The sequence below is a fragment of the Scardinius erythrophthalmus genome, assembly GCF_964197995.2.
Source record: "Scardinius erythrophthalmus genome assembly, chromosome: 14".
Classification (NCBI taxonomy): domain Eukaryota; kingdom Metazoa; phylum Chordata; class Actinopteri; order Cypriniformes; family Leuciscidae; genus Scardinius; species Scardinius erythrophthalmus.
Window position 1 is genome coordinate 38,940,093 of NC_138234.1, and position 26,978 is coordinate 38,967,070.

Here is a 26,978-nt window from a genome sequence, read left to right on the forward strand (position 1 = left end):
TAAATGAATGCGTCCATGTTGCTGAGATATGTGGTTAGCTGGGATAGCACTGATTTCTTTTAACCAGGTTTGTTCAATAATGGACACAAGGTGAGCTTAATTTAAAGTTCAAGTTTAATTCATGAGATTTTAAATAAATGTAATTCACATTTAGAGGAAATTGTAAACATCACATTCAAGCCATAAAATCAACCCCGAAACCCAGAATCCAATGCAATACGGATGTATTACACATCTATAATAAGGGCGTCTAACACATACTCCACTCCATCGTTGCGGATATGAAGAGCTGGTCTTTGGCTCACACAGGTCTGAACGGGGAGAAGTGGTTTCGGTGTTGTGTTTGCAGGACTGGGGATAGACTGGTCTCTAGCTCTCTCTGTCTCTGCAGGAGCCCCTGAAATAACAAATCCACATTTCATACATGAACCTCAGAAGTGTAGCAGGAACCACTGCAATCCATATCACACAATCACACACACACATCGCTTCGGCTCAGTTCTCAAAGTTCAGTCTGGTTCCCATCAGATTGAGCAAATTGCATGCGTTTTGACACGGCTTTGATTCTCAGTGAAACTCTTCACAGCTTCTAAACACTCTTTCATCGTGTGAGGCGTCACATTCAAAACGATCCATTCATGAGCAAAATCTGTCGGACACTAAATTCCATAAATATTTATGACATGTATTGTTTCCTATATTGGCAAGCCGTTGTAATGAAACGGGAATCACAATCAACCAATCGAGTGTGAAACTGAGTTTGCTGACGGAACATCACAACTCTGATCAGCATCAGCTCTGTAGAAATACATTTCTATTTATACACTACACTTATTTTTGTAGAAATGTGTTGCATATAAACTGAAAATTCTTCTCGTGGGAGAGCAATAGGAAGATGTGTACTGTGTGTGTCAGAGAAAGACATAATAGAGTGTGTAAAAATGAACAAGCAATTGAGAATTGTCAGTTTACAGGTAACATTTCTGCAAACAAGTGTAGTGTTACTGTAGTACTACACACAATTTTAGTTTTTACCCACTATCTGTATTTAAAATGCTCAGTGTGATACACAGGAACTGTTTTCTATAATGTACGAGACTGTCAGTGTTGTCTGTCAACAACAAAATTAGGGAAAAAACATGAATTAATAATTATTTTGAAGCATGAATGAAATGTTGTGGGTGTGTGACTGTGTTTTGCAGACAGTTTAGAGAATGTTAACAGTTTTGAAATAATGTAAGATATCATTACAAAAAAAAAACTCTTGCAAATATGAGCTTAAACTGCAGAAAGAAGAGAAGAGCGGGGATGTTGAGCGTTACCTGTCGTAACTGGGACAGACCCTTCAGGATCGCCTTCTGTCGCTCCGTGCTTTCAGGAGCGCCGTCGTGCTGGACACACACACCTGTAGAGAGACACAACACACACCTGCAGAGATAAACAACACAATCACACACACACACACCTGCAGAGATAAACAACACAATCACACACACCTGCAGAGATAAACAACACAATCACACACACACACACACACCTGCAGAGACAGACAACACAATCACACACACACACACACACACACACCTGCAGAGATAAACAACACAATCACACACACACACACACACACACACACACCTGCAGAGACAGACAACACAATCACACACACACACACACCTGCAGAGATAAACAACACAATCACACACACACCTGCAGAGATAAACAACACAATCTCACACACACACACCTGCGGAGATAAACTGGTCTACAACAATCACTCTCGCACAAAAAGCTCCAGAAAGGACAATAAAGCAGCTTAAACGTTTCAGAAACTTCACTTCTGAACTAGATTCAAAAGTTACAAAATTGGTGGGACGAATTATGTCGTTGTTCACTAACAATTGTTTCCTCTGCCAAAAGGCAGAAATATCATGTATTCTCATTGAGACTCAAACTAGATCTTGTGAACAAACCGTGAAACTAGTTCAATTAATATGCAGAACCGATGATTATCTGTGAAGATTTTCTATGAATAATGACTCACAAACCCATTGTATTCCAGAAGACTACAGTGCACAGGTCATGTGATTTCCTTCATGATGCTTTTATGACTCTTTCTGTAGCCAGACAGATAGACAGACAGACAGACAGACGGATAGACAGACAGACGGATAGACAGACAGACAGACAGACAGACAGACAGACAGACGGATAGACAGACAGACAGATAGATAGATAGACTTTCGGCTGATATATCTGCTCTAAAACATCCCAACTCATCAACTTCATCATCCATGATGAATTAGTTTTGTCATAAAGACAACAGTCCTAGAGAATTGTGGGTAAGGCTGAGTATGGCATGCGTTGCTGACCTGTGTGGACTCTGTGCTGGGCTTCGTGTGTGTCGTGTCTGGAGAGCGGGTCCAGCGGATTCACCTCGTGTGTGTCGGGTCTGTGTGTGTCCAGCTGGTACACCTCGTGTGTGCGCACGTACGGCACATAGTCTGAGGACAGGGGGCGGCCCGTGTCCTGCGGCGTCTGGAGACCGCACTGATGAACACGAGTCTTCACCACAGGGGTGATCCCACTGCACACAAAACACATCAACCACAGTAAAAACACACTTTCAAAGGAAGTTCTAACCTTTTGAATGGTAATTCATAGCCTGTTTTCCAGCAGCCTTTATATATGTTCAATAATCTGTGAGAAATCATTCTAATGTACTGATCTGGTACTCAAAAAATATTTCTTGAAATGTTAAAAATGTAAATTGTGCAGCATAATGAGGTGTGGAAACTGTCTCTTTCCAGTTCGAAGTATTATACATGGATAAGTAGACATGAAGGATTTCTATTTACTGACCTAAAATGTGGACCTTGGGGATTTTGAGACTTTATTACGTATGACTTTATTAAATTGAATTCTTTTAATACCTTTAATACCATAAATATTCAATCCCTTACTTCAAAAGCACTTGATATGATTTCAGATAATAACCTAGATGTGCTGTGTTTGACAGAAACCTGGCTAAAACCAAACGATTACATTACTTTAAATGAGTCCACCCCGCAAGATTACTGTTATAAACATTAACCTCGTCTGAAACGCAAAGGTGTTGCTGTAATTTATAGTAATAGTTTCAGAATTACTGAGAAGTCTTGTTTTAAATATAATTCTTTTGAAGTGTTGCTGCTTAATATAGCAATATATAGTGTAAATGATAAATCATGTTTGAGATTTGTGCTGGCTACTGTATACAGGCCACCAGGGCACCAGACTTTATCTGCAGACAGTACTAACTCAGCAAATAGTCAGCAGAAAGTCAGCAAGTTTTTTGATAAAGTCCTAATTGTTGGTGATTTTAATATACATGTAGATAACGAAAAAGATGCATTGGGTTTGGCATTTAAAGACATTCTGAACTCTATTGGAGTTAGACAACACGTGTCAGGACCTACTCATCGTCGTAATCATACTCTAGATCTAATATTATCACACGGAATAGATGTGGATGCCGTTGAAATTCTGCAGCAGAGCGATGACATCTCAGATCATTATCTAGTCTCGTGTAAACTTCATTTAGCCAAGGCTGCAAAGCCGACTCCGTGTTTCAAATATGTGAGACCTATCACTTCTGCCACTAAAGATTGCTTTATTAATAATCTTCCTGATCAGTTTCATCATCTCAGCATCCCAGATAGCTTAGAAGAACTAGATATTACAACAGAAACGTTTAACTCTCTCTTTTCCAGCACTTTAGACACAGTTGCTCCGTTGCGCTTGAAGAAGATTAAAGAAAATAGTCCAACGCCGTGGTACAACGAGCACACTCGGGCCCTTAAGAGAGCATCCAGAGAGATGGAGCGCAACTGGAAGAAAACAAAACTAGAGGTATTTCGCATTTCATGGAAAGAGAGCTCGATTACTTACAGAGAGGCTTTAAAAGCTGCTAGATCTGCTTATTTTTCAACCCTATTAGAAGAAAATAAACATAATCCTAGGTATTTATTTGAAACAGTGGCTAAACTAAAGAAAAATAAAGCTTCAAGCACCGAAGTTTCCAAGCAACACAGCAGTAATGACTTTATGAACTTCTTCACTTATAAGATTGATAATATCAGGGACAAAATTATAACTATGCAACCGTCTACTACAGTATCGCATCAGGCAGTGCACTGTAGTCTCCCTGAGGAAAACTTCGATTCATTCATTGCTATAGGAGAGGAAGCCTACAACCCTGTTAGACCCTATACCAACTAAGCTCCTGAAAGAAATACCTCAAGAGGTCACAGATCCTCTTCTCAATATCATTAATTCAACTTTGTCTCTAGGATTACGTACCAAAAAACTTTAAGCTGGCTATGATTAAACCGCTTGTTAAAAAAAAACACAACTTGATCCTACAAAATTAGTCAATTACAGGCCGATCTCGAATCTACCTTTTGTCAAAGATATTAGAAAAGGCAGTATCTTCACAACAGTGTTCCTTTCTAGAAAGAAATGATATCTGCGAGGATTTCCAGTCCGGATTTAGACCGTACCACAGTACTGAGACAGCTCTCGTTAGAGTCACAAATGATTTGCTCTTATCATCCGATTGTGGTTGTATCTCTCTATTAGTGTTATTCGATCTTAGTGCTGCATTTGACACCATCGACCACAACATTCTTTTAAATAGACTCGAAAATTATGTTGGCATTAGAGGAATTGCATTAGCATGGTTTAAATCACAGTTATCTGACCGTTATCAGTTTGTAGCAGTAAATGATGAGATGTCTCATCGATCACAAGTTCAGTATGGCGTACCACAAGGCTCAGTACTAGGACCGCTGCTGTTCACTCTGTACATGCTACCATTAGGAGATATCATTAGGAAACATGGCATTAGCTTTCACTGTTATGCCGACGATACTCAGCTCTATATTTCTTCAAAACCTAACGAAACTTACCAGTTCACAAAATTAATGGAATGCATATCTGATATAAAAAAATTGGATGACTCGTAATTTCCTACTTCTAAATTCTGAAAAAACAGAGATTCTAATTATTGGACAAAAAACTTCCTCACGTAATAACCTAGAATACTGTCTAACACTTGATGGCTGCTCTGCTAAGTCTTCGTCGTCGGTTAGGAACCTGGGTGTGCTCTTTGATACCAATCTTTCATTTGAAAGTCACGTGTCTAGTATCTGTAAAACTGCATTTTCCATCTTAAAAAATATATCTAAATTACGCCATATGCTCTCATTGACAAATGCGGAACAATTAGTTCATGCGTTCATGACCTCAAGGCTAGATTATTGTAATGCTATTATGGGTGGTTGCCCTGCACGCTTAAAGGGATAGTTCACCCAAAAATGAAAATTTACTCTCCCTCAAGTTGTTCCAAACCTGTATGACTTTCTTTCTTCTGCTAAACACAAAAGAAGATATTTTGAAGAAAGTCGGTAACCAAACGACTGATGGACCCCATTGACTTCCATAGTAGGACAAAAAAAATACTATGGAAGTCAATGGGGACCAGCAACTGTTTAATTGCCAACCTTCTTTAAAATATCTTCTTTTGTGTTTAGCAGAAGAAAGGAAATCATACAGGTTTGGAACAACAGAGTAAATGATGGCAGAATTTTCATTTTTGGGTGAACTATCCCTTTAATAAATAAACTACAGCTGGTCCAAAACGCAGCAGCTTGAGTTCTTACCAGAACCAGGAAGTATGACCATATTAGCCCGGTTCTGTCAAAACTGCACTGGCTCCCTATTAAACATCAGCAATATTTTAAAATTTATCCGATCACTTACAAAGCACTAAATGGTTTAGCTCCGCAGTGCTTGAGCGAGCTCTTAACACATTATAGTCCTTCACGTCTATTGCGATCTCAAAATTCCGGCCAGTTGATAATACCTAGAATATCTAAATCCACTGCTGGCGGTAGATCCTTCTCCTATTTAGCACCAAAACTCTGGAACAGTCTTCCTACCATTGTCCGTGAAGCAGACACACTCTGTCAGTTCAAAGCTAGACTAAAAACACATCTCTTTGACCTAGCATACACATAACACATTATAAACTTCTATAATTCAATGTTAGGCTGCGTAGATTAGGTCAGCCGGAACCGGGAACACTTCCCATAAATCCTGATGTACTTGTTACATCATAAGAAGAATGGCATCTACGCTAATATTAGTGTCTCCCGAGGTTTATCCCGTATCCAGATCTGATGAAGGACCTGCGCCTGGACGCGATGACAACGCAGTCCCGAAGTGTCCACTAGTCTCTCCCCTGTGAAGGCCTCCCTCCCCTCCCTTTACCTCTCTACAGATAAAGCGTTGTCGGGATAATTCCGGTTTAAAATAAAAACAGCCATTAGTAACATTATAAATGTTAAAACAGTGTTTTTAGTTACATTTTTGCATCCTAGATATATAAAGGTATTGTTATCTTTCAAACTTTCGAATAGTAATGTATCATTATTACAATATTAATTACATTACATACAGTGCATTCAGAAAGTATTCAGACTCTTTAGATTCAGATATTTTTCAGATTATTGTTTTTCTTGTATTTTACTGTTTTTGATAAGCACCAACACAAATTCCTTGTACAAACCGATGGTACTTGGGGAATAATGTAAAAAAGCTTTAATATATTTTTCATATTTTTTTATATGAAATATATTTTTTTTATATATTTTTTATTTTTTAATATATCAGTCTACACCCCATACTATACCCTATACCCCATACTACACCGCAAAAACCAGATTCTTGATAACAGACCCTTTGAAATGTAGCTCAGGTTCCTCCCGTTTCTCTGAATCATCCTCATCTTTGAGATGTTTCTGAACTTTGACTGCAGAACACATGAGGCAATTTCAATTGACTGGACGGTATTTGGAAAAGCTCGGACACTGGAAGCTGGACACCGGCCTAACCGCTGAAACGTCAAGTCTGAGGAAGACTACAAACAACATCTCTGCTGTACTGAAGGTTCACCCTCCATCATTCACACTGGAAGAAGTTAGGAAGGGAGACGTTCGCTCGGCCAGACTGAGTCAGGATCTGTGGAGAAGAGGGCTGAGCAAGAACACAACCCAGAGATCATGTGTAGAAGAACCATCATCACTGACCAGACAGGCCTCTCAGTCCAAGACACACACAAGCCTCAAAGTAGCTCTCAGACTGAAAAAAACTGTCTGTCCTCAAATAAAAGGGTGGTGTCTGGAGGAAAGCAGGCATCGATCATCCCAGCGGTGGAGTGTCTCTCACAGGAGGAGTAGAAGAGCCCGGGCCAGAGCGTTTAGGACCTCACAATGCTCACTCGAATGAGACGCTTGTTAAAATGTGAGTATTACGCCTTCCTTAAAAGCCTGATGGATCATATTTAGTAGTTCATCTCTCAATCATCATTGCATTGCATTATGTTTTGAATCTATAGATCATAAAACTAAGCATTTAAATATCATCTAATAACACTAAGATGTATTATTGGCAGATATAGATTTATGACTGATATTTTATGTAAGTATCTGCTAGACTGTTATAAAGATCTCATTTAATCGCATAGCATCTTTGTGGCCATATAAACATCAGCAACTGCTTTAAACTGCATATTTTCACTCAGTTTGGGCCTCTAAACAAAACTGATGTCAATCGAGTATGAGATTCATATTCTGCTATATCATACTATACAGCCATAATAATCAACAAAAACACATTTGAAAACATTGACCCTAAACAGTCACTGTAGTCCATTACAGATTTACACATCTGTCCATTTACTAGATTTATTAAGAAGTAAAAAGAAATCTTGTTTTGTGATGTAAAAGTGAATAAGCCAGCTCAAACAGCGGCTGCATCTGTGACACACTCACCGTTCTACACTGAACACTGATGCTTCTGGGAGGTGGTTTTCACTCTGAAGAAAGAGAAGAAATAACATCACTCTGACATGAACACGTTTGCACTACACACATTTATAGGGACAGGAACTGAGGAACTTAAAGAAATCATTCTCTTCTAAATGAAAATCATTCATTAGTCATCATTTACTCTCCCTCACGCTGTTCCAAACCTGTATGAGTTTCTCTCTTCTGCTGAACACAAAAGAAGATATTTTGAAGAATGTAGCCGAACAGCTGATGGACTCATTGACTTATATAGTTTTTGTTTTTCTACTATGGAAGTCTATGGGGTCCATTAACTGTCTGGTCACCAACATTCTTCAAAATATCTTCTATTGTGTTCAGCAGAAGAGAGAAACTCATACAGGTTTGGGACAACTTGTGGGAGAGTAAATGATGAAGGAATTTTTATTTTGAAGTGAACTCTTCCTTTAACACTTTAATTAATACTTTAATTATTCTACCATTACATGTCAAGTAACTGATCTCTATTTTTTTTAATGTTCAGTTCCCAGTATTCCTGCACAGTGAGGTCAGTGAACTGTGTGAACAGTGTGAACAGTGAGGTCAGTGATCTGGCACCTGTGTTTGCGGCGAGCTCCTGTGTGTCTGCGCTGCAGGTCTGTGGTTCTGCGGTGTGTGTGTGGGCGGCAGCGGCTCTGGCTGAGGAGTGCGTGAGTGTGTGTTTCTCTCCATCAGTGTCATGAGCTGGATCTGCCTCAGTCTCCTGCTCTCCTGCCGGTGTCTCTTCAGGGCTTCAGGATACCTCTCTGACGCCGGCACGAAGGCTTTGCTGGGCCGCAGTGTGTTCCACTCGGGCCTCTTCTGCGGCCTGCGCGCGTACGCCTCGTACGGGTCGGCTCCGGCTTCTCTATGTGCGGTGCGCAGAGGATCCTTTACCTCGCTGTGATGGGATCTCTTCACACTGAGAGCTGTGTGTGTCACTGCAGCAGGAGAGCGTTTATCTGCATCTCCAGCTGAATCATTCTCAGGCTGATGACTGACCTCTGCGAAATCACACACTGAGATTACCATATACAATAACATGATTACCAATAACATTTCATTTTTTGAATTGTCAAAATGTTCTCCTCCACCAAAGTTCTGAAATGTGATTTAAATCAGAACAAGGTTCATGGCTAACAAATACGTTAGGCTTGTCGTCAGTAGCCATGTTTCCGTCTTGTGAATTTAACATGTGCGAAAATTTAAATATGGCATAAAACATTTGCGAATAAAGCATCCCATGTGTTCAAGAGAACAAAATCGTCACTTTCTGGAAAATTGGAACAAGATATCAGCAGTAAAGCTGTGAGTTTCTGCAATCAGCTCTTTTCCCTCCATCATAAACGAGTGTGTCTCAGAGCGTCAGTCGAAACTCAGTAACCGCTGTCATGATCTCTTGCGTTGGGATGCTGGTGTTTGTGAACACACTCGTGTGAGACGCTTCTGGAGGGAATTAAACCGAATCATTCTGATCACACACTTCGGCGTTTCAGAAACACCAAACCAACATCTGAGATGCTGCGATGTGATTGGTCCGCTGGTTCCTCCAGTTATCCAATCACAGCCTCTGCTGAGGCAAACTCACCTGAGTTTATCATTGTGCTTCTAGAGATTTATTCTGTAAATGTGTTTCCATCGTAGTTTATGAGCATGTCTTCTTATCGGATTTTAAAAAAGTATCCGCCTCAATTGAGCGCACGTGTTTTTTATGCACATTTTCAGAATTTAAGCTCATCTGGACGTTTCTATCCAGCATATCCCAAGATTCACATAACAATAGGTGGATGACAACAGCTACCGTCACGTCAGATCAAATGTGAAGAATAAGTCGTTAGATTTGAGAGCTTTTGCAGATATTTTCCATAATCTAAATTCTAGTCTATGAAGGCTTTAAATTTAGTGCATCATATATCGTATCATATTTAAATGTACTTTTATAATTTCTTTGTCCTTTTTGAAACTTGACAGACATTGTCGTTGATTGTCTACAAACGTTCTTTTTCTGAAAAACTGATGTGCAAAGATTCACAGGATGAGGAAAGGATGACAGAACTTCATTTCTGGGTGAACTATCCCATTAAAAGGCAAACCTGTCTGAACAGCGGTGTGTCTTCTGGGAGATGTTGTGGAAGGAGGTGTTGTCCTCTGGGTTTGACTCTTGGATGATGCCGCTGGTAAATCTGGACCACTGAGGGCTAAAACACTACTTTATAATCATGCATACAGAATGTTGCAAATACAAAGCAAACGTTTGCTTCCTCCCGTACCCTGTGAGGCCGAGTCTCCGTCCAGGCTGTGCAGGAGTTTGGACACGTCATGGCCTTTCTTGGCCAAGTCTTTGATTCTCTGGAGGTGTCTGTCTTTCACGGCCTCTTCTTGGGCTCTCTGAATGCTCAGATGCAGCTCCTCAGTTTTACGAGACTGCTTCTCCTGGAATACATACACAACTTTCATATTCAAAATACAATCTGAAACGGATCCTACCAATTTTCTTATTCTTTTGAAACATATGGTGTAATTATTTTACAACTAAAAATGCCAAACTAAGCGTGGTTCAACATGGTATGAGAAGGGCCAAGTAGACTTTGTGCTGTGCGAGGAAAACCTGTCAGTGACATCACTTATCAGTAGTAAAATCCAAACACACTGAAAGAGCCACAGTGCAAGTTGCAGCGGAAAAAAAGAAGGCCATGAACAGTCTCATTTGATATTTGAAACCATTTTTCACACACGATGTATGACATATTATATATAGATTTGATTTTGCATTGTTTGAAGATGGGCAAGATAAATTCAATTGATAAAAATTTATTTCGCAATAACAAATTCTGTACAGTCGGTTCTTAGATGCACATTACAGTACCCATAACCAGGTTAGTAACAGCTGAATGTACTGTTTAACACATGTGTCATCTAAGTTAGTCTCAGCCACTCTCCAAAACCACCAACATGTCAGAGCCCAAGAGTGTTTCTGATTGGCTAGTTTTCTCAGAACACTAATTTCAGTGATAGTAAAGACATTTCATATGTGCTACATGACCTTTAAAATAATAATATTAATAATAATAATAATAATAATAATAATAAATATAGCTGTAAGCAACACTTAACATTAAAGTTTTTAACATTTTTATATTGTAATAATTTCACATTTAATCTCCATGAAACAACACAGTTGCCTATATTTTAAATATGTTTAATGGCATCTTTTTTATAGAAGAACGCCAGTATCACCGATGTCAATACTGCTACTGATGTCTCTATGAAATTTACTTTTTTCTCAATTTTAGCCATCAATTATAGGCATTCATTATTACAGTATAATTGAAAGCTATCAATTTTAACAACTATTTGATGATTTGTACTTGCCCTGTCAGAATGCACAAAAAGTTTTTGTTTTCGTTGTTTTCGACCCATGGAACCTTGTAAACAGTGCTTTAAGATTTTCAGGTAGATCTAACAGGTTAGATATATACAGTCTTATACATACTTCAGTCAACATATACAAACTTCACAGTCTTCACTGCATAAATTATAAATTAAATATAGATTAATCCTTATTAAAGCTATTCAGTCAAGAGCAGTGAGTGATTTTCTCTTTTTCTTTTGTTTTTGATTAACATTGCATTAACACACTTTAAGAGCTGCCGCACATTTTCTCACAAGTCTTATGTTCATTTAAGACTTAATTTAACTCATTCCTTGCGAGGATACTCAACGAAATGTGCATTTTGGCATAATTTTGTTTTGTTTTTGTCTGTTCAAGTGCTGTCCGAAGCGGCTTTCTGTGCGCATTCTGTGTGTCACACAGACAGGAGATTCACAGATGCACGCCAGTACTGCACTGCATTCTCTTTTGTGCCTTATTGCGCTTGAATGGTTTAAAAGCATTTGCATGAATAAGAGCGTGGTCATATAATCTAACGTGATCCAAAGGATGACAGGAAAAAAACGAATGCTGCGTTAATAGCGTTAAATGTTTTTAATGCATTAAACTGTAAAAAATAATCGCTTGCATTATGCATAATGTGTTAATTTTGACAGCCCTGCTTATTACTTTTGACATATAGTCTGACACCAAATTGATGTGGTGTGGTCAGTGTTGGGTGACAATTACAAAATTTGGTGTCAATATGTCAAATCTTTCCAGAGAATCAGCCTCAGATGCAGCTCGGCATTATGCCATTAAAGTCGTTGTTGCGGTATACAAAAAAAAATATTTCGTCTGTCGGCACTAAATCCATAAGATTTGCTGGCATAGGCTGGATCTAGAAAGAGTTTGAAAAAGTAGGTTTTTAAAGAAAATCAAAATGGCGGACAGGAAGTTCAAGCGACAGGCGGCAATATTGGTATCCATGTACTCAGCATGACCCAAGGAATCTACTAAGACCAGTTTCAATTGGCAAAAGCTATTTACATTTTTTTCAATTTCATTAGAATTTTTGACCAGAAGGTGGCGCTGTCTCAAAACTTTTTGAGTACCTTCAGGCATGTTGCTGATGACAGTCACGCCAATGTGTAATTCAAAATGGCCGATATGGGAATACTGGGTTTTGTTTGACTCGACAAATCAAAAGAGACCAGTTTTACCAAACCATTCAGAAGTTATAAGCAAAAAGAGGCATTTTTCAGATTTCCTGACCACTTCGTCGAGTGATTTTAATGTGCAATCCGTGTATGTGATAGTTTTACCTCTTTGTGTCTCTGTCGCTCCGTGTCCGTGATATACTGCTGCTGGAGTCGCTCTCGATCTCTTTCAACCCTCCTCTCCTCTTCCTGTTCCTGTGCTCGTCGTCTGGCGTCCTCTTTCTCTTTCTGACGTCTGCGCTCCTCTACTTGAGCCTCAATTGCTCGCTACACATCAGAAATGTGTACATATTATAAAGGCACATGCAGTGATTTCCTGTCAGTTTGGTCAAGGGATGAATCCTACCTGGTGCTCCAGCTGCTTGAGTCTCCGGCGTTCCCGTTCCTCGATCTGAGCAGGGTCCAGCAAGGCCGTCATGGTGCGAAGATGACTAAACAACAAATCACAAGAGCATTTTGAGTTTCATAAAACCTTTGAAAAAGACAGAATATGTAGAATTTGTTTAGTTATTCCAACAAAGAATAAATCATTTTGGAGCATCATCATCATCATCATCACTAATCAACGTCCATTCTGTTAAGGCAGGCAGTGACCAATGAGATTCACACACAGCCTCACACACTGTAAACTAAAGAATCTGGGAAATTCCGGGTAAAAAGAAAGAACATCATGTACAAAACACCATCATGGTAACACACAACACTATAAACATTCATTTAACAACAACCATAGTGTACATAATTGATAAGGGTATTTCAATGAAAAACCATCAAATGTGAGCAGAGGATTCTGGGAATTTCCATTTCCACTGTAAATTATAAGATGACACTTCCTAAAACTGTACATTTAACAATATTTTAACCCCTTAAAACAGAAGTGTACCACTGGCGGTACACCCCAACCCCAAATAACTCGGAGTGCCGAGTTATTTGCTGATAAAAAAAAATAAAATAAAAAAAATGCATAATTTGTGAAAAACTTTTTTGTACTATGTACTGTAATATGTCAAACACATCATACAGCTCAGATTAGTCATATGTCTTTTGAAAGGTCTCATGGAGTAGAATACAACAAGCATAAACAGGAGGGAGTTTTCGTACAAGAAGGGCCATATGCAAATAATATACGGATGTTGCATTCATGTGGTGTGTTCAAGTAAAATTACATGAACAGTCTCATTAGATCTGTTCTTATTAGATCTGTTTTTCACCGCATGGAGTAAGGAACTAATCGTCTTTGTCTCCTCTTTCTGACACACCCATTTCAGGTTCTAGAGTTTCTTCTAATGAGCTGATGAGTTGAATCAGGTGTGTTTGATTAGGGAGACAAAGAAAACGTGCAGTGTTGGGAAACACTGGTCTAAAAGACTGTGTGCTCAGTATAGATGTGTGTTGTGTTCTCTGTCAGTGTGTCATGAAGCTGTCAGCTCTCAGACCTGGATCTCTGTTGCACTCCCCGAGTGGTGTCGACGCTGGCCCTGCCCAGACTGTCCACTCCACACACACTCACACCGTCCCGTGCAGTGGCCAGGGCTCCTGAGACGGGGCGATGAGGAGACGGACCGCTGCTCGGGTCAGGCACCGCTGAGGGCTGAACCAGAGTCTCAAAGTGAACTGCCCACCGCTCCATGTCCTCGGCCTGTGGAGACAGAATCACAGAAGACATCAACTAAAACCATTCTTCACACCAATGTTAGACTATCCTCTGACATACGAGTCTGTCTCAGTTGTCTGCACATGCTTTGCATTTATATATTCATTTAACACACTGTGCTGTGAAAAAGTCAAAAGTTAAAAGTGCATGAAAAATAAACAGTGATTTTGGTTCACACTGTGCGATTTTGGCCATGATTTGTTGGACATGTTTACCGACAGCCGATTAATGACCGTTGTGATCACATTTCACCTTAGATGTGATTCTGGCTGTCAGAAGATTTGACGCAGTGTGGCTTCTCCTATGCCAAACGCCAAATCAAAAACCAACGGGAGAGAAGAACCTGATGTATTAATGAGACAACAACAAACCACCACTTGCTCCTGTGAATTAACATAACTAACGTTTCTTTTTCTTGCAGGAATATGTTAAGTCCCCAACATTTAGGCCAAAGTTAGTGTCTTTTTCAGTCGATTTTGATATTCTAGGTATTATCAACTGGCCAGAATTTTGAGATCGCAATAGACGTGAAGGACTATAATGCGTTAAGAGCTCGCTCAAGCACTGCGGAGCTAAACCATTTAGTGCTTTGTAAGTAATCAGCAATATTTTAATATTTATACAATGTTTAATAGGGAGCCAGTGCAGTGTTGACAGAACTGGGCTAATATGGTCATACTTCCTGGTTCTGGTAAGAACTCGAGCTGCTGCGTTTTGGACCAGCTGTAGTTTGTTTATTAAGCGTGCAGGGCAACCACCCAGTAGAGCATTACAATAATCTAGCCTTGAGGTCATGAACGCATGAACTAACTGTTCCGCATTTGTCAATGAGAGCATATGACGTAATTTAGATATATTTTTAAGATGGAAGAATGCGGTTTTACAAATGCTAGACACGTGACTTTCAAATGAAAGATTGGTATCAAAGAGCACACCCAGGTTCCTAACCGACGACGAAGACTTAGCAGAGCAGCCATCAAGTGTTAGACAGTATTCTAGGTTATTACGTGTGGAAGTTTTTTGCCCAATAATTTTGCCCAACAGTTTTTTTATATCAGCTATACATTCCGTTAATTTTGTGAACTGGAAAGTTTCGTCAGGGCGTGAAGAAATATACAGCTGAGAATCATCGGCATAACAGTGAAAGCTAATGCCATGTTTCCTAATGATATCTCCTAAGGGTAGCATGTACAGAGTGAACAGCAGCGGTCCTAGTACTGAGCCTTGTGGTACGCCATACTGAACTTGTGATCGATGAGACATCTCTTCATTTACTGCTACAAACTGATAACGGTCAGATAAGTATGATTAAAACCATGCTAGTGCAATTCCACTAATGCCAACATAATTTTCGAGTCTATTTAAAAGAATGTTGTGTCGATAGTGTCAAATGCAGCACTAAGATCGAGTAACACTAATAGCGAGATACAACCACAATCGGATGATAAGAGCAAATCATTAGTGACTCTAACGAGAGCTGTCTCGGTACTATGGTACAGTCTAAATCCGGACTGGAAATCCTCGCAGATATCATTTCTTTCTAGAAAGGAACACTGTTGTGAAGACACTGCCTTTTCTAATATCTTTGACAAAAGGTAGATTCGAGATCGGCCTGTAATTGACTAATTCTGTAGGATCAAGTTGTGTGTTTTTTTACAAGCGGTTTAATCATAGCCAGCTTACAAGTTTTTGGTACGTATCCTAGAGACAAAGACGAATTAATGATATTAAGAAGAGGATCTGTGACCTCTGGAAGCATCTCTTTCAGTAGCTTAGTCGGTATAGGGTCTAACATACATGTTGTAGATTTAGATGATTTAACGAGTTTAGTAAATTCTTCCTCTTCTATAGCAACGAATGAATCGAAGTTTTCCTCAGGGAGACTACAGTGCACTGCCTGATGCGATACTGTAGTAGACGGTTGCATAGTTATAATTTTGTCCCTGATATTATCAATCTTGTAAGTGAAGAAGTTCATAAAGTCATTACTGCTGTGCTGCTTGGAAACTTCTGGGCTTGAAGCTTTATTTATCGTTAGTTTAGCCACTGTTTCAAATAAATACCTAGGATTATGTTTATTTTCTTCTAATAGGGTTGAAAAATAAGCAGATCTAGCAGCTTTTAAAGCCTCTCTGTATGCAATCGAGCTCTCTTTCCATGAAATGCGAAATACCTCTAGTTTTGTTTTTTTCCAGTTACGCTCCATTTTTCTGGCTGCTCTCTTAAGTGTGCTCGTTGTACCACGGCGTTGGACTATTTTCTTTAATCTTCTTTAAGCGCAACGTGTCTGAAGTGCTGGAAAAGAGAGAGTCAAGTCACCTTCATTTGTATAGCGCGTTTAACAACATAGATTGTTTCAAAGCAGCTTTACAGTGATAATAGGGTCAAAAGTTTCTGTTGCAATATCTAGTTCTTCTAAGCTATCTGAGATGCTGAGATGATGAAACTGATCAGGAAGATTATTAATAAAGCAATCTTTAGTGGCAGAAGTGATAGGTCTCACATATTTGTAACACGGAGTCGGCTTTGCAGCCTTGGCTAAATGAAGTTTACACGAGACTAGATAATGATCTGAGATGTCATCGCTCTGCTGCAGAATTTCAACGGCATCAACATCTATTCCATGTGATAATATTAGATCTAGAGTATGATTACGACAATGAGTAGGTCCTGACACGTGTTGTCTAACTCCAATAGAGTTCAGAATGTCTTTAAATGCCAATCCCAATGCATCTTTTTCATTATCGATGTGTATATTAAAATCACCAACAATTAGTACTTTATCTGCAGCCAGTACTAACGCTGATAGAAAGTCTGCAAATTCTTTGATAAAGTCTGTATGGTGCCCTGGTGGCCTGCATACAGTAGCCAGCACAAATCTCAAACATGATTTAGCATTTATACTATATATTTTTACATTAAGTACTAACACTTCAAAAGAATTAGATTTGAAACTAGACTTCTTAGTAATTCTGAAGATATTACTATATATAACAACAACTCCTCCCCCTTTGCGTTTCAGACGAGGTTAATGTTATAACAGTAATCTTGCGGGGTGGACTCATTTAAAGTAATGTAATCGTTTGGTTTTAGCCAGGTTTCTGTCAAACACAGCACATCTAGGTTATAGTCTTTAATCACTTTGAAGCCATTTGTATTGTTTAAAGAGCTATGCAAATAACCTTGACCTGTCTCGACTGGAAGCCCTGTGGGATGAGTTCACCTGGCTGTTCATTTCTTTGTCTCGTTGTCGCCGTAGTTTGTCCTCTTTTCTCTGCTGGTCCAGTTCCTGTATCCATCGCCTCTGCTGTTCCTCTCTCTGAGCGTTGAACATGTCCTCCACAGGACCTGCTTCCTGTTCACATCAAACATCATTCATCAACCAATCTATCGTAGAGTCATTACGGTGGACACGTGTTCTGAGTGAGTAACTGCTGAAACACACCCCGACTCTGAAGGCCGAGCGGATGGCAGCAGGGAGCTCTCGCTGGGACTGAGCCCTGTGCTTTGAGCTCTCCGCAGTCTGTGTGCCCATCCCATCCTGCACCGGGAGACACACACAGCTCAGTTACACAGACAAACACACCTGCTGTTTTAATCCATCCACTTTCAAACACTTCTGTCCTGATTTCTTCAAGGGGAGGGTCTATGGGCGGGTAAATGTATGGGGTTTTACAGAACTTTCAATCTAATAGACGAAATAAGCTCACGTAATTTACATATCAATTACGGTGGTTTCAGCCAAACGCTGTGAGTGTGTGTTAGATATCAGGAATGGTGAGAGAACATTGTGCTTGGTATATTTTTCATCTTCAAACCAAACTTGTGTCTTCAGTCGACAAAGTTTAAATCTCGTCTGGCTCGAGCTCTTCCCATAACGTTAGGGTTATGATACCGTCTACTGTCAGGACAAGCTCAAAACGTTTTAGACCCCGTTTACACCTGTATTTAGTGACGTCCACTTCACATCTGATCCAATAAAAACACATGGTATAAATAAATCTTAATACCAGGTGTAAACAGAGCCCCAGATACACACAGATAGATTCATTTCAACCCCAAAAGGTTATTTAATGATAATCATCAGAATTGTCATGTTGCACTGTCATGGAATGATTCTTTATTGTTTATTAAGGTGCGGTCACATTTACGAATTGTTCAACACATTTTTACAGGCGAAATCCAGAACTTTTAATGGGATTTCACATGGAGATGAAAGATTTCCCAGCACAGGTTTAAGTTGTTCATGCGAGTTTGCCGCATTGACCAACAGAAAATGTGACTTTGCTGTGAGTTGTGCTTCATACATCATTGACCATAGACTTTTTTTGCCTGTGAAATTTCGCTAATGTGATCGCACATTCATGAATATGCCTTCTTTAGTCATCTTCATCACACGTGTGTGAGAGCTTTTAGCCAATCTAAGATTTTAGCAAAGCCTCACCTCAGCTGTGAAGAGACATCAGAAACAGACTGGGTCATTGTTACACTGTTTTAAGGGGAGATTATTCTTCTATTTCCAGGGCAGTTTTGGGGCTTTCTAATCTAATGAAAGTAGCAGTTCATTTTTCATACTATAGCCTAGTAACTGCTGTACTATAGCAACTACAGTATAATGCGTCTCAGTTTATTTCCTCAAGATTTATTTTTGGCGTTCTTACCTTCATAGTGATAGGATAGTATAGAGAAGACAGGAAGAGAAGCTAGAGAGAGAGGGGGACAGGATCGGGAAAGGTCTACAAGCCGTGTTTTCCCCAATTCTTACCCCGCCAGATTATTGAACTTGAAATTTGTTACACACTAGTCAGAATATGTAAGTTATAAGGACAAAAAGTCTAAGACACTTAATAATCAACAATAATATTGATCTGCCTGCACTGACACCATTATACAAGAACTGAACTGAGCTGGACGATGGCATCACGGTTTTCTCCAGAGCGGCTAGATATATATATATATATATATATATGAACTAAATTAATAACTGTTTTACACCAGAAATGAACCACCACTGAGCTTACTTAAGCTGGACTGTGATGCTATTTTCTTCAAGAAACAAACTCTGTTGCATCATTTTCCTGTTATCTCTGTAAAGCTGCTTTGATACAATCTGTATTGTAAAATATAAAATATATAAATAAAGATGACTTGACTTGACAAAAGAAACTGTGTAAAAATAAACACTGGAACTGGTCTGAGAGTCTAGGTTAAATCTTTTTGACTTTATAATGCTCTTTAATTTCAAACGAAATGCATTTTTATTAACAGTCAGGTTGGTTCTTCACAAACATTATAACACAGTGCAGTATAATTGATTTTGATTTGATTTGTTACACCCACAACAAATAACATGGATTGTTCTTATTGTGTTCATATTATTTAACCATAATATTTAACTGAAAATCTGAATTTCATTTCTATTTCCACAGCCCTGAAGGCATAGCAGACTCTGTATGGTTTGACAGTACTGACGGACTGAGAGTTATGAACGATTATCAACAGCAAGCTCAAACCATTAGTGTAGCAGATTAAATATTCACATTAGTGTAAAGCTTGACCACCACGACACAGAAATGGCAAACAATGGCAACATGTTATACGAGCTGCAGAGTATGTACTGTTTACTCACTGTGTCAGGCGGGGGTTTCAGTCTCACGTTAGATGGTTCATCAAGAGCCTTCATATCTTTGAGACTGGCTTTTTGCTGCCTTTTTAGAGCTATCTGCTCATCTGCAAAGTAACACACTGATCAGCCACACATTAATTCAACACACTCTCGTCGCAATTCATAACTGTGTTAAGTTTTGTATGAATTTGTACAATCTCATTTGCATGATCTGCTTACTGATGGTTATCTTTAGGGTTGGGCCTTCATGCGTGCGTTTTTTCTCTCTCTAAAAACCTTATGTTTCTCTACATTTCAACTCAAGCCAAGTCGCCTTTATTTATATAGTGCTTTATACAATACAGATTGTTTCAAAGCAGCTTTACAGAGATAACAGGAAAATTATGTATTTGGGATGTTGTTCAGCTTAAGTCAGTCCAGTGTTGATTCAGTTCTGTTGTAAAGATCATCAATTACTGAATTAGTTCATTTCATCTATAAAGCAGTTCTCTCTCTTCCACCACTTTACACACAGTTGCTCCTTTGCTCTTAAAGACGATTAAAGAGAGCACTTCATGAGAAAAGGGAGCGCAGCTGGAAGAAAACAAGACTAGAGGTATTTCGCATTTAATGGAAGGAAAGTGTATTTGCATTCAGAAAGGCCTTAAAATCACATCGTACAAATTCATACAAAATCACCAGTTAGTAAGATAGTTGTTTTCTCATGAGATTGGGTTCATTACATTAATGTCATTTAATGAAATTAATTTGTCCATCATATTCCTAGACTTTCTATGCCACCCTCATTCATATTTTAACTCTTGATACTTATAGTGTCTGACTGCACAACATTACCCAGCTCTCTCCTCCATTGAGCTTTCTTGGCTTCCAGTTTTTCTCTCCCCCTTTCCCTCTCTCCAAACGTGCTGAAAAACCCTAACTGCTGCCCGTCTGATAGAGGCCTGAGTCAAAACAAAACAGAGCAAAATAACTGTTTATCATGGTCAAAACCTATTCATCAATTACCTTAATGAATGAATCTCACCAAACCTAGAGTCAAAAGCATGCCATATTTCACATATTTCACGCACTGGTCATATTTCCCCTTAAAGGCCCTGATATACTTCAAGCGAAGTCAAAGCTCAAACTGGTGTGACGTCATTTTGAACTGAATCAGGCCAATCGACGTGTGTTTCTGGAGTTCGAAGCGGCTCGCCGAAGCAAACTCTCATTCGTGGTGATGATGTAATAGGGGGGTGTGGCTCTGAGGCTCCGCCTTCTTTGACGTGGGAAATCTTCTCTGGTTCGTTTCTTCTGTTCAGTCCGTCGAGATCAGACACGAGTGCAAATATGAAACACCGGAGAGCTGCTAAATTTATGATAGATATTTAAGTTGTAGTTCTAATTGAAAGGAAACAGAGGAAAGCGCAGGACATTTTACATTTTCATCTGAACCTCGCTCTCAGCAGCGTGGACGGCGTCGGCAAGTTCACAAACTGTACATCACTGAATAGGCATTTCCAGCTTCTTTTTACCCCAAAGTGAAGAACGAAAATGAACTCTGCAGTGAGTATAACAGGGCCTAAAAAAGTTTTCATAAAATGACCTTTCATTCTCTATTACAACTAAGCACATTTAAAAAGATTCCCCTCATCAGATCCAGCTGATCCTAACACAAGTAACTTTTCTTACTCTCTGTCTGTCTTTCCCAGTGAATCTCTATGTTTATGATGATGTGGATCTGGGACGAGCTCTTCAGCTGCTTCTGTAATTCCACCGCAGTTTTCCTCTGAGCTGGCCACCGTTTCTGCTGACAAGAAAATACATGTTGTACTGAAGAATGTTAAGGATGAAGTTATTAAAATGTATATTTTCGCTCACCTGTGTGTGTGTTGGGATGATGTGCAGTGGATGAGCTGTTGATGGTGCTCAGTATCTGCTGAAGCTGCTCCTGAGTCAAACACACTGCGCTCTCTCTCTGCTGTGTGTGTGTGTTGGGATGATGTGTGTGTGTGTTGGGATGATGCGCAGTGGATGAGCTGTTGATGGTGCTCAGCATCTGCTGAAGCTGCTCCTGTGTTAAACACACTGCGCTCTCTCTCTGCTGTGTGTCTGTGTTGGGATCAGTCCCGCTGCGCTCCGACTGGACTCGCACTGCCTCGCTGGACCTGCTGTGCTTGGCGTGGGTCGCTCTGTGTCCGTGTGGGACATTCTGCCCTACAGAACCAACAGTTTTGCTCTTTCTGCCCTGTTCGGCCTTGCCTGGTTGAGGAGGACCTTGTTTTGAGTTGATGATTTTCTGGGGGTTTTTCCTTGGAGGAATCTGAACACAAAGGAGAGAGATCACACAAAAGTAACCAGTGTTGGGTAACATATTATAATCAACATAAGCTACGTAATCAGATTACTTACGCAAGTAAAGTAACACATTACTTCTGAATTTACAAAAACAATATTGAGTAATTGAGAGAAATCGTGAGTAAGTGCAGAGGTGTTGTGTGAACGTGATGCTCATTGTAGTTCTAGAGTAAATGTGAGCATTTACCCATCCCACAGATTAAGTATTCCTCAAAATTAATAACAACAGTGAAATGCAAGCTCAGAATATTATGCAAATCTGCAATAATCAAATATGTTAAATAACACAATACTTTATGCATTTAACCTCACTTTATTAAACAATGTATTTGCTGCCATGAATCAATTCAACCATACTAATAAGCAAATATGGCATCACAATTCACATCACATTAATCATTAATCATACAAGTTAATTTCAACAATACATCACTAAAATCAAAAGCTCATGCATTTAATTAATGCATTAACTAACATTAACTAATGGGACCATATTGTAAAGTGTCGCCTATTGTTCGATATAATTCTTTTGCACTGTAATTTTTTGTGTATTGATTTAGTGTATTTATATGTTCAGAGTTCTTTTTGTTATCAGAAAAAGTTATTAAACATGTTATAGCATGACAAAAAAATTTTGCTACTTATTTCAATATCGTGATAATACCGTATACCATGATAAAAGCTTCAGCAATTATCGCAACATGAAGATATTATACCGTCACACCTACATTTACCGAAAATACAACTTATTAATAAACAAGCTAGCCAAGCCCAGGTGAGAAAAAGTAATGCATTAATGCATATATAAGTTATAACTTTCCATTAAAAACTAAGTAATGCAATTAGTTACTTTTTTAGGGAGTAACGCAATATTGTAACATTACTTTTTAAAAGTAATTTTCCAACAAACAGTTCAAAACAACATTCATGTTTGAAAAGCTCTAGAACTTGAATGTTAAAACACACTTATTTTATCTTTATTTTTTTGTTCTTGCACAAAGGTTGCATGGATGTTTACTTACCCGAGTAGAGCTCTTCTTATTAGAAGATTCAGCGCCTGTATAAGACGAGATCATCAGCTCAAATACAGACCGTCTGAATATGCCTAATTCACAACTACACCGTATGATAAACGCAGTACGTCAAATGATTAGTAGTGGTGATATGCAGTGCTCAAACATTAGGTGGAAAACAGCCTGATGACCTGAAGAACACCACAACTCTGAAGTGTGCATTTAATGGACACTTTACTATCCCATGAGGCCACAGGAGAGGAGTCATCATAGACATACTTCAAAATATTCAGATTATGAACAATTAACAACAAGAAGCAGTCCTGACACTGAAAAGTGGAAAATACACACTTTTAAATAGGCAATATGACCATATTAGATTTGTGAATGTCTCCACGATCTGCCTTCACAGAGAGCACAGCGGGTGATGTCTTCAGTCAACGTAAACAGTTGGAGGAAAATCAGATGGGTTTCAGGATAATAGATCCCTGGATAAAGTCTTAAAATGACAGCAGCCTAACATATACTGCTGATGTTTGTGTCATTAAAGGAGTAGTTCACTTTACTGATAATTTGAAACTGCATGTGTACTGGATCAAAGTTACTGGATTACATTCAAGGACAATGAAGTGATTAAGATCGTGTTCTTACCATACTTAGCCAACACAAGCCTGGGCTTGCCATTCTCCAACTCAAACAACAGACCATCCCTGCAAAACAACAATACACCGGACCGTATTAGCACAACACACTCAATCTAACAGGTTAAAAGGTTAAAACCATGATTATTATTGCAATAAATGAGTGCTCTGGTTTGTATATGAAAGTGCCATGATATAACCATCATATACCACCAGTGTCTCTAATACCGCGACTGTACTTTATTGCAAAGGTCAATGCAAAATAAAAAAGATTATAGTCGAATTACCCGATATCTTTGCATGTCATAAAATATCGCATCCTTAAATCACCCGTGCAGCGTCAAACGCATAACATGGTGAAAGAGAGCAGTTTATGAATCTATCAAATCATGTGACGTACATTAAGATTACACTCACCCCAAATTCATCATTTAAACAACACACTCACCCCAAATTCATCATTTTGAGCCCCCGATGTTTTGGTGCCACTGCGTTCTGTTGAAAAGCGTGTCCGTTGCTGCTCACGACCAGTAAGCGCCCCTCTGATTGGCTGAGGCGGAGCAGCAGAGCAGCAAACACCAGTCAGCGCTCCTCTGATTGGCTGAGGCGGACAGCTTCTTCTGCAGCAGGGCAGCAAACACGAGGACGCGCTTCAGCGCTACTCCTCAGGAGTATTTTTTACAGTCTGTGCTCAGGAGGCGCGCGGAACTGTTCACGGGCGCTGTCGATGTCATTTTTGGAAAATTTGTAATTGTGTTTTTTTTTTAACGCAGCTTAAATGGATAAGCATGGAATAATTTTGACATCATAATAATAATAATTAAGAAAATAACTTAGAAATTGCATATGGAGAACATTAATTTATTATTACTGCTATTATTATTATTATTACTATAAACCTCATACAGTCAAATTCAGATGTTGATCTAAAATGTAGATGGGGGGGGGGCGGTCATCAACACAGTAAAACAGATGAAAGATAGACATTTTTTTTTCAAAATAGGCTATTTTCTATAATTAATAAATAATTAAATAAATTAGCGTTATTGCATTTCGTTTTTTCCCTAAACATACACGAATGAATGAATGTCTTTGTGCCACACACAGTTTCATTGCCCTTTCTTGTCTTGATACTCAAGAAAACATTGTTTGGAGGAAATATATTTAATGGTATTATAGATTTTGGAAGATTTTATATTTAAATATATCTGAAAAGTCATTGAAAGTAAAAATACTAAAAATAAATAAAATCTTCCCATCTAGAGGAAGCCGTTTCCAGCTCTAATTATTAGTATGGTTAAATTGGATCATCATGGTTGACATTGGTTAATAAAGTAAGATTAAATACATAGTGTTATTTGACATATTTAACTATTGCAGGTTTGTGTAATATTCTGAGTTTGCATTTCATGGTTCTATTCATTTTGAGTAACACTGAATCTGTTTTTGTGAAAGTGAGTCTTTTGGTCTAAGAACTACAAAGGCCATCATGTTCACACTCAACGCCTCTGTATATAAATCATACAACTTTAAAGAGTTACCTGGATGCCTTAAAAGATTAAAATGTTGCTAATACAATGAAGGACATTGGTTTAATAAAGAAACTCAAAATATCATGTTATCTGAACCACATTCATTATCAAGGTTGATTTGACAAAAGGTAAAAGTTGTGATGACAAATCATGAAAAAGTTTTCTTACAGAGAACTGTGTCAGTCTACACACTTGGAAAAGCAAAGTAAATTGTTTTACTTTCGAAAAATTTGTTGTAATTTATTATATTGAAAGTATTATATCACTACAAGGATATAGATCTGCCATTGCTCCACTTTACAGGGTGTTTGGTTCTTGGTCCACTACTGTTCATCATTTATATGGCATTTATATATCATCATTTATATATATATATCCTCTCTTCCCCTGGTCCGGAGAACCCTCTGAGGTTCCAGCTGTCAACTACTGATAACACAATTTACGCAATTTGCTCAATCTTCCAGCGTCCTCATGGATCCCTTCTCAAACCTCACACTGAACCTCTGTCCTCTTCCCACCTCCTCCTCCAGATGTCGCTGACGAGGACCTAGTGGACCTCCACACCATCCTCGACTGAGACATTGGGTACCTGATCGACTGGGAGGGGTACGGCCCAGAAGAACACTCCTGGGTTGCCCACGAATATCCTCCTGACCGTCCCGCTCCCAGAGGTCGAGGTCCCGGTACTGTCACAGAGTCAGCCACACCATCTCAGCACCAATCATCACCCAATCCCTGTGATGCGCCCACTCGTTATGATTTGACTTTTCTAACTTTAGTTAGTGTGTAATGTTGCTGTTTGAGCATAAACAACATCTGCAAAGTTACAACGCTCAAAGTACAAAGCAAAGGGAGATATGGTAGAGACTACATGACATTCCTCCCAGGTTAGTGACATCACCAACCCTACAATTTACATAACCCCGCCCCCTGAACAGAATATGCTAATCACTGACTAGAAGATAACTACACATAAGCTACATAAATTCATCAACTAACCATTCAGAAATGTCCTGTTGCTTCTACATGTTGTCACTTCTTCTCGAGTCTCTCCATCTTTGTCTGACTCCGGTTTGAATATAAAAGGCTAAAAGTTTTTGAAATGTTCAGTGCATGTGTGTGTAAGTAAGGTAAAAGGACAAAAGCTGTTGAAGCTCCGCCCCCTGTGCCGGGAGCAGCAGCTCATTTGCATTTAAAGGAACAGACACAAAAACGGTGCGTTTTTGCTCAACCCTCAAAAAGTGACAATTTTAACATGCTATATAAAAATATCTGTGGGGTATTTGAGCTAAAACATCACACACACAACTTTTTTTTCACTCCCATTTCTTCTGCAAACAATAAGCGATCTGCTGTCAGAGAGAGAAAGAGTGCAAATTAGGAAATTATTAGAATGTTGCGCATCAATTGTAAAAGATTGAACACACTCTAAACAGACTCTCAAAAATGTTTGATTAAATCACTGGATAAAAGTAACATCCTGGCAAAGTAAATATGAATGTAATGGGTCACACACACCTCAGCACAGTGACAGATCGTGGGCTAAGAGTTCAGACTCATCATAACACAGACAGAGGAAGACTGCTGTGTGATCAGTGATCACACCCTAAATTACACCTCAGGTTTTATATAGAAACATGTGAAAGGGACTGTGATTACACACATATTAAGGAGAACTGCT

At 39.0% G+C, this 26,978-nt stretch overlaps 1 protein-coding gene across 4 annotated transcripts; it reads right to left on the bottom strand.

The window, feature by feature from the left end:
• Window positions 1-92: 92 nt before the first annotated feature.
• Window positions 93-24,308, bottom strand: ccdc66 (coiled-coil domain containing 66). Of its 4 annotated transcripts, none has more exons than XM_081383972.1 (19): window positions 24,214-24,307; window positions 23,776-23,834; window positions 23,134-23,168; window positions 21,635-22,076; window positions 21,446-21,560; window positions 20,609-20,715; window positions 19,778-19,878; window positions 17,594-17,689; window positions 17,372-17,503; window positions 13,931-14,133; window positions 12,841-12,925; window positions 12,600-12,761; window positions 10,175-10,337; window positions 9,998-10,102; window positions 8,484-8,908; window positions 7,872-7,915; window positions 2,370-2,584; window positions 1,323-1,428; window positions 93-397 (listed from the first exon to the last, which is right to left on the bottom strand). In XM_081383972.1, the coding sequence occupies exons 1-18, from the start codon at window positions 24,225-24,227 to the stop codon at window positions 1,346-1,348; spliced, it is 2,586 nt and encodes an 861-aa protein (XP_081240098.1). In that variant the 5' UTR covers window positions 24,228-24,307; the 3' UTR covers window positions 93-397; window positions 1,323-1,345. The 4 variants fall into 4 exon arrangements, with proteins under 4 accessions (XP_081240098.1, XP_081240096.1, XP_081240095.1 ...); XM_081383970.1 differs by having other exon boundaries at window positions 99-397; window positions 1,323-1,405; XM_081383969.1 differs by having other exon boundaries at window positions 99-397; window positions 1,323-1,405; window positions 21,446-21,563; window positions 24,214-24,294.
• Between the last annotated feature and the right edge of the window lie 2,670 nt (window positions 24,309-26,978).